This window comes from Blennius ocellaris (assembly GCF_963422515.1).
Source record: "Blennius ocellaris genome assembly, chromosome: 14".
NCBI classification, from domain to species: domain Eukaryota; kingdom Metazoa; phylum Chordata; class Actinopteri; order Blenniiformes; family Blenniidae; genus Blennius; species Blennius ocellaris.
In genome coordinates, this window is record NC_137663.1 from 7,235,357 (window position 1) to 7,244,025 (window position 8,669).

General features: G+C 40.9%; 1 protein-coding gene across 2 annotated transcripts; it reads left to right on the forward strand.

Moving 5' to 3' along the window:
* Nucleotides 1-825: 825 nt before the first annotated feature.
* On the forward strand, nucleotides 826-8,591 carry LOC308139427 (uncharacterized protein). 2 transcript variants are annotated; one of them, XM_080508875.1, is made up of 11 exons: nucleotides 826-911; nucleotides 4,157-4,264; nucleotides 5,296-5,338; nucleotides 5,961-6,004; nucleotides 6,090-6,123; nucleotides 6,524-6,555; nucleotides 6,706-6,754; nucleotides 7,274-7,317; nucleotides 7,409-7,462; nucleotides 7,531-7,590; nucleotides 8,455-8,591. In XM_080508875.1, the coding sequence occupies exons 2-11, from the start codon at nucleotides 4,159-4,161 to the stop codon at nucleotides 8,493-8,495; spliced, it is 507 nt and encodes a 168-aa protein (XP_080365001.1). In that variant the 5' UTR covers nucleotides 826-911; nucleotides 4,157-4,158; the 3' UTR covers nucleotides 8,496-8,591. The 2 variants fall into 2 exon arrangements, with proteins under 2 accessions (XP_080365001.1, XP_080365000.1); XM_080508874.1 differs by lacking the exon at nucleotides 826-911 and having other exon boundaries at nucleotides 4,039-4,264.
* Nucleotides 8,592-8,669: the final 78 nt, after the last annotated feature.

Sequence of the window (8,669 nt, forward strand, 5' to 3'; positions counted from 1 at the left end):
CGGGCCCGTGCTGTACGTGTGTCACGTGCGTGCTCTTACGTTGGGAAGTTACGGTGTCGTCATCACGCAAAGTGCGTTGAATTATCAGAGCCCCTCTTTCGCTATGAGAGCAGTGAGGCGCTGGACGAGCACTTCTGTAAATTTGTGGAGGCGAATAATACATGTGATGAAAAGAAGCGGAACTCACATGGAAAAAATGTCAGGAATGTCATGAATACTTTTTGTACAATATGTCCAGGGGTCTTTCCTATCTAGTTTCCGTAGTGTAGTGGTTATCACGTTCGCCTCACACGCGAAAGGTCCCCGGTTCGAAACCGGGCGGAAACATTGTTTTTTTTTTTTTTTTTACCTCCTTCATGATGTCATATAAAATACACCGGTGTTGATACATAATCCATGACAAACTAAACGTAAATTTTTTTTTAACGATACAACTGTCATGAAAATAGTGGCCGTGGCAGGGCTTCAATGAAACTCATTGCTCCATTGAAAAATATTATAAAACTAAACTAAACAAAAGAAATCAATAAACACTCAGTAGTTCAAGTATAAGAGAGAAATCAGGCCAAATCTGAATCAGAACTACTTAATGCCTGGGAGACATTCTTGAAAAGTAACTCGTTTCAACAACCATTTGTGTGTGCGTGTGTGTGTGTGTGTGTGTGTGAGAGAGAGAGAGAGAGAGAGAGAGAGAGAGAGAGAGAGAGAGAGAGAGAGAGAGAGAGAGAGAGAGAGAGAGAGAGAGAGAGAGAGAGCGAGAGAGAGAGAGAGAGAGAGCGAGAGACCACACAGAGGTTCCAGACGTGTGTTGGACGGATGTGTGGAGGTGTTAAAAGAGGAAGCAGGTTGATTGTTGAGCTGCTGCAGCTTTTGGAAACTTCATAAGAATGAAGGCAGCTGGACCACTGAAGGTAACACACACACACACACACACACACGCACGCACGCACGCACGCACGCACTCACACACACACACACACCTGAGCAAACACTATTCTGTTTATCACTTTGGTTTTATTGGGCTAATCAATAATATCTTAAATATGAGAGCTTAAGTTGGACCTGACTGCATTTATGAGGAGAGTCTGCTTCGAAACTAAGAGTTTCTAAAGACATTCCATGTGTTTTTCACAGCTGACAGGCAAAACACCAAAAAAGTATCATTCTAGTCAACTTAAGCTCATGAAGAACTGATTAGATAGAGCTGTCTTAGTTGCAAAATATATATATTTTTGTATTATTTTAAACGGAAATGGTTCCGAGCTGAGACAGATCAATACAATTGATAAACGGTAATTTAGTACCAACTAATATTGTACTGAATTATTATCATCTAAAGCAATGAAAACTGGAATTGATGAAATCGAATTATATAAATTGTCATATTTTGTTAACAAACAAACATAAATAAATAAACAAATAAAAACTGGAATTGATGAAATTGAATGATATAAATTGTCATGTTTTGTTAACAAACAAACATAAATAAATAAACAAATGTATATCATATGTAGAAATTTGGTGAAAGTATTTGGGCATTTGTCTATAAATGCAGTTTTACCTCAGTGTGTCGAGTTTGAGGAAACCTGAAATTCAAATGCGTCAAGTAAAGTTCTTCTTCATTTCATGGCTGAATTATTTAATTTTTAACACCTTATAATATATAATATATTATAATATATTCATATTCATAAATGTTTTCCTGGTTACACGCTGAATGCTAAATTGATAAGTTCACATGAATTGATTGATGAGCCTTTATTTGTCGATGATGGGGGCATTTTCATAGTTGCAGCAGTGAGTGGACAGTATGAAAACATAATATGAACAATTCTTATCGGCGTTAAAAAATTAAAATAACTGTTACAATACTATACAAACAAGATAATAACAGTGACAGTATTTCACAATAATGTCAGTAGTGACTGGATTGAGTACCAGAGATTGTCACTATAGCACAGAATGAATCCATCAATCAATCAGTAGATAACTAGATAAATAAATAAATAAATATATAAATAGATACCTATTGCACACAGAACAGGATTGGAAATTTAAAAAGTGCAGCCGAAAATTCAATTGAATTAATTTAATATAATCTGCTTTACATGGATAGAAAACTACTGTAGTGTCATAACAGACCTGGAGACTTACTTAGATATTTTTCTTCCTTTTATTTATTTTTTTTGAAGATGACTTTGTTTGTTTGTGCACTTTGAGGTCTCTTGCCCACAAATAGAAGTTAACCTGCAGTTCAACAACGTTGAGCAACATTTTCCCGGACGTGAACACACACGGCTGTTGCCAAATGTTTAAAGACGTTGCCGAACCAGCGAAGGCCGGCTTCTGATCTCGCTTCACCCAGACTCAAGCTTCACGGCTTCAGCCAGACGCTGTTCACGTCCCCCGCCTGCAGCGTTATAAAGTGCAGGCTGACTGTGCTGGAAACGTTCCACCGCCTGGAAACTGTGACGATGATGCCACAACAAGGACAGACTTTATGAAGGCTCGTCACCGATTTCAAAACTTGCACGTTGACCAAACACCAAACTGCCCTCTGCTGCAGACTCAGCGCTCAGTGTGGGCAGTAGTCGGTCGTCGGTTTAGTGATTTAACAATGTAGTACAGGGTGTTTGAACAGTGTATTTGTGGGTAAAATGTAGAAGTTAAAAAGAAAAAAACATTACTACGACTACGATTGAGCAGAAACGTGAGAAAGAAATCAAGTGATATGATACTTTTGGAAATTGATTTATAATTCTTTGACCTAAACAGCTCTTTTCTCTTTTCTTCTTAGCTCTTACGTGCCCGTACAGACTAGAATTGTGCCCAAAAGTCTGAGAAGCAGCTTAGTTTATCCACGTTGTTCACATCTTCAGAGTTGTTTCCATGGGGAAGTAAAGGAACCACAATATAGTGACATTTGAATTATCTGAGAGCAGAAAACACACAAAGTAAGAGATGTTTTCTTTTACCAGAGATGATTATGATTTGTGACATTTAGGAGCGTTTTCTTCCATCTATTGAGTAAAACTCGAAACGTCCAGGTCAACGAGAGTCACTCAACCTAGTATTACTGGAAATACCCTGCATGGTTACCGCATATATTCCTCCACAAGTTGTGTTCTTCAACGGATGCACTGATTAAACAACAGTGGTACTCCAAACATAATAGTTGGACAAATAGATATGAAAAGCTCTGTTAATATGTCCCAGGCAGCATCAGACATGATGGACAATCAACACTTTTTGAAAATGATTTCTAGTAGATTTTGACGATTTTCACTCAACGATGTTAAAATGTAAGTCACCCAGCAGTGTGTTTCAGTGTCATGTTTATTTAATACATATATTTTAAGTCAAATTATAATGCTGAATAATTAATAAATATCCCTCTTTTAATTCTGGGTGGGCGGGGGGGGGGGCTTCAGTTTGAAATTTGTAAGTTCTAACGCCGCCTGTTTTTTGGGGGGTTAAAGGGGATAAAGTGGTTTGATAGATTGATTCAGTCATGAGTGGCAACAATAAAAAAAGTTTTTTATTACCACATAGTAACTAACACCAATCGGAAATGTGGGTTCAAATACTGAGATCTTTTGCGCGATGCTGCATCTAAAAACACTGTTTTCTGGTTTTCTGGTTTTCTGGTTTTCTGGTTTTCTGGTTTTCTGGTTTTCTGGTTTTCTGGTTTTGTCTGTTGGACAGACGGCTATGCTGAGATCTTGAGCTCAAACCATTCGAAAGTTGTTTTCTTTGTTGCGCGTCTGCAGAAACATGCTGACCTGGCAGACTGAAGAAATATGGTGGGAGAGAGAGAGAGAGATCAGTTTTTACTGCATACATCTCTCTCGTTTGACTCGACCAGGAGCAAAACTGGCATTAGAATCTCCACCGACACTGACAAATGATTAACAGAGTGTGAGGGCGTATCGCTCTGGAACCCTTCGCCGGAGACAAACTTCCTCTAAAATTCTTCTCGAGCGTCAGGCCATGCGAGCGTTTCAGTTGCGCTCTGGCCAACCACATCCTGCAGCTCGGCGCCTGCTGAACAGGAAAGCGGCAGCGACTTCAGCAGCCGGTCACACCATGACGGCGTGCCGCGGCGTCCGGCTCTCCACTGGTCTCACCGCTGCCCTGTCCCCCGCCTGACTTTCAGACATGACGGCGAACGACGGCGGCCCGCTGCCCGCCGCGCTGACGGTGGCGTCGGTGGCGTCTCTGGCTCTGCTGGCGCTGATGTGTGTGTGCTGCAAGAGGAAACCCAGTAAGTGCTTTTCACACACACATGATCAGAGAGAGACTTTTCACGTGACCTGTCAGATTCACTCACATGCCAATGGGGGGTTGACTCGTCTACAAAAAGACACTCTGGCACAGGGACAGACGAGGGGCATCCAGTCGTCGGTCCTGGGTTTTTGGAAGACAAACGGCGGTGAAGAGGGAGAGAACGGGAAACGACTCACTTCTGTTTTCCGTCTGAGCCCGAATCAGTCACGTTGATTTGATGGACGGTTGCACAAGATACTGTGTGTGTCGTTGTGGACCCAGCCAGGGCAGGAACGCGACACACAGTCGTCGTCTTCACGCCTCCGAGGCCTCGGGTTCTGTGCGACGGGACCCCGCAGCGTAATCCTCAATCTATAACTCGGCAGGATGGAAGGTTCCGATATACATCTGGAGCTGCCCTCTTGGGCGTCAGCTTTGGGTAAAGTCAATATCCAAACAGGCCCTGGTCTACTCGCCAGTGGTACGGGGAGGGTTTCAAGGCTCTGCCAGTGCAGCGCTAGAAAGTCAAGAAGTTACTAAAAAGTGTCATTTGACGCTAAGTCTTCTCCCTGAACACATCATTTGGTCACGTGGCAAACACATCCTGAGATTTTCCTCCTTTGCCTGATCTGTATCCGAAGACTTGTCTGTGTTTGTGTCGTCCTCACGTCGGTTATAAAAGTTCAGAATTGATAAAACATTGTTAAATATACATTTCACCTGCAGGCCTCAGTCACACTATGACTCTTCTAATAAAATCAATAAAATACCTTCAATTCCCCTCAAAAAAATTTTTTTAAAAAGCACGTGGAAGTTTGACAGCGAGGAGGCGAGTGTGAAAGGATGAACCAGTCGCATTCAGACGCTTTCGGTCATTTCGACATTTATTTCTGGCGACCTCTAGTGGCAGGAGTTTGTGTTTACCCAACGCAGCCATGACAGAGGCTGGATGGAGACACAAAGACACTACCAGGTACAGGTGTGGGTGGATGAGTCCTCATCCTCTTGGTTTCTTTGTGTTTATTTCAGAGACCATACGCGAGGAACCTCAGATATACAACCCACAGACCTTGTGAGTATCAACGTCTGATTCCAAACCTCTTATTCCAGCAACGTACGGCATTAGGAGTGTGTAATTTGGCACCAGCCTCATTGCTTTGACAGTTGTGCCTGCTCGTTCTTAAGCTTTTACCAAGTTTGATTCACACACATGAGCCGTAACATTCTAGCCAGTGACCAGGGGAGCCTCTGGTTGTCTCTTCATAGCTGAGTCGATGTGTTTACCACCAGAGACATGCAGAAGTAGGAGGGTTCGAGTTTTGCGGTTTGAGCTGAATTGTGATTCCTGTGAAGGTTTTACTGGTTTGATAAAGCAGGGCTCCACCCCAAGTGTTTAAAGAAGGCAAAGTGTCCCCTTGTGGCAGGGGGATTTCACTGGTCCAAAGAGATCCTGGAACTCAAAGTGCTGCAGAAGATAAAAGCAGTCTGATTAGAAAAAGGGGTGAGAATTGTGGTCCGTTTAGAATCTAATATTAGACAAGTGTTTTATCAGTCCAGAGGTGAAACTGGCAAAGATCACCGAGTAAAGTTAGTGCTAAATCAAAGTAAAACCTCAGAAAAAGGTCAAATACAATTAGAAAATGCGCGATTGCGCAATCACGAGCGCGTCTGACTTGAACGTTTCGTCCCAACAGTCAGCGGGGAGGAAGTAAATTTGCAGTGATGCGATCGAAAACAGGTGAAGTATGAACCAGCGCCGTGCTCCGACTTCAAGCTTCATCTTCAAGCTTGTGTCTTGAACCTGTGATTGTTTTGTTTTGCAGTCACCAGAGCTTTTCCGACCACGTCGACCACAGTGTGAGTTGCCGTTAAAGATCACACTGCGGTCCTGCCCCGAATTGTGCCATCAGTCTGTTTTGTGTCTCCGTGCAACTTTTATTAACACGAGGAAACTGATCCAGCATCAACAACCTCTGTCTGTGATACATACGTGTGTATAATCAGGCTCATTCTCAAGATTTTCACTTGTTTCTTTTGCCTCTAAATGAACTGCAGGCGTTTAAAATGAACGTAGGTTTAAAGAGTGAATTATTGTTTTTACAGGAGGACAGAAAAAAAAGGAGGTTAAAATGTATGAGAAAAGAGGTTTTCTTCAAACCTTGGAGAGAGAAGGATTAAATGATGTGGTATATTTTTAATCTTCTCCACTTTTCTGTGTGAAATACAAAACAAACATAAAAAAAAACGTGTGTTTCAGTGAAACGCTGGACGAGATTAAGTTTCCACATGGTAAGTTTCAAATAAACACAAACAATAACTAAATAAGCAGCGGTGTGATCTGATCATCCAGAACAATGTAATAATAGGACATTCATAAATAAATAAATAATTCTTTTTTAATATATAATTGTCAAACATGATTTTGTGCCACACTTCCAGATGTTTCTTCAGCCCGGACAGTCAGCTCCAGTCCAGACGACAACTACATGTAAGTGACTGAGATGATCGTTTTTTTTAAAAACATTTAAAATGAGTTTGGTCTTCAGGCTTTCACGTTTTCCTCACGTTGTAACTCTGACACTCGGAAAAGTCAAGGAAAACATTGCGGTATTCCTCCCATCACAAAACCTTTTGGAATCATTTCACCTTCTTTCATTTAATTTCATGTCGCTCAGAATAAAATATAGAGGGTGTAGAGAAACTGTATCGGTCAAAATAGAATAAAAATATGAAAAATTAGAATATAGGCAAGAAAAGCTGAAATCTGCAATATAGAATGCAATATATTGACGAGTGTGTGTCTTCTTAGTACACATGATGGACTGTAGTGGTAGACAGGAAGTGGCGTCAGGCCGAGGCCAGTTAGACATGTGAGTCCCCCGGCGACCTCGATTATTTGTGAAGAAGAGGACGTTTTTAAGGTCACCACCCAGATCCAGAGGGCAGGAAGAAAGTTCTTTGTAATAACTTTGACGTCTGATGAACTGAAACCACGCTGGTTTTGCAGAGCGCCAATCGAAGGTCCGGTTTATGAGAATGAAAAGCCTGCAGGTGAGCATTCAGGGGGTTTCTCGCAATCATTTTGTCAAAACCTCGTTTGTTTGTGTTCAATGTTTCACACGTGCACGTTTGACTGTTCCAGTCGAGGCTCCAGGTCTTTATGGGAATATTTTCCCGCCGCTGGCGAGACCAGAAGGTACGTCACTCTGAACAACCTCCACAAATGTGCTTCAAATCACTCAAACCGCCGCTTGAACCAAACAGACGACGACGACTATGAAAACTCTCAGTTCCTGGATCAAGTCATGGAGGAGCAGGAAGACGGTAAGTTGGGACTCACGTGCTCAGAATGTACATTTTACACTTTTAGTTTGGGTTCATTTGTATTTCAGGAATTTGTTGGGTTTTTTTTACATTGAAGTCACATTATTGTGATTTATTAACTGCTGTCAACCATATAGGAATTTGTGCCTTTTAGATATTTTTATATATTTCAAACATTTGAATTTCAATAATTAAGCCGCATTGATAATTTACGATGATTAATTGTTCACATTAATTAAATCAGTTACAACAAAATATATCAAATGAATGGATCATTTTAAGTCAAACTGTCAATGCTTTAGAGTGCCAAAAGTTCTACATAATTAAAGATATTTAGTGCTTCTTGATTTGCTACCAAAGTGGAGTGCAGTGACTCACTGCACCATCTTGTGGTATAACGTGGTATTACAATACTGACTAGTTTGAGCTGAGCAGTTGTGCTGCTCCAAAGAAATCTTCATATGAAAAAAAAAACCTATCTATTTCTGATTAACTGGTTAATTTAGATTCATGTTTGACTATAAATGTGACCCACTGCACTTTTATGCCAAAGAGGCTTTGCTGTTTAAATAGTCTTAATTTACATACTCTAGTCCAGGAGTGTCAAACGTAAAACCCACGCAGTTATGATCTGTAGTAATTGCTTGGTTTTGTGAAAACATATTTTCATCACATATACTCCATGACAGAGAAAAAGCTATACATTTAGAAGTTATTAACACAGTTTCCCCGGTCCCTTGAAATAAAATCTAGTCTTAGATAATTTAACGGGAAAAAAATGTTTATGTCAGCGTAAAAATGTTTTTTAATTAACTTTAGTTTTTCAGAAACTAACTTCAATTTATTTCCTTTTTTCCCCCCCAGATGAACCAGATTACGTAAATCAGGACGTGGACTGCACCTGAACGCATCACCGAGGAGATCCAGTGCTTTTTGTTTGTTTGTCCTGTAACAATAGTTGATTTAACAAATTCCTGCCGTGTACAAATGTACAACTTCTTAAGTGTCGACCGAAAACCGACACTGCCCTCTCGTGGTGGAATAAATGCAATTGACACCAGTTGTTCCATCTGCTGTGA

Bases quoted from the DNA above. Each gene is read 5' to 3' on its own strand.
- LOC308139427 (XM_080508875.1), top strand. From the start codon at position 4,159: ATGACGGCGAACGACGGCGGCCCGCTGCCCGCCGCGCTGACGGTGGCG. The intron at 5,339-5,960 runs GTGAGTATCAAC...TCGTCCCAACAG, and splicing joins ATATACAACCCACAGACCTT to TCAGCGGGGAGGAAGTAAAT. The intron at 7,463-7,530 runs GTACGTCACTCT...TGAACCAAACAG, and splicing joins GCCGCTGGCGAGACCAGAAG to ACGACGACGACTATGAAAAC.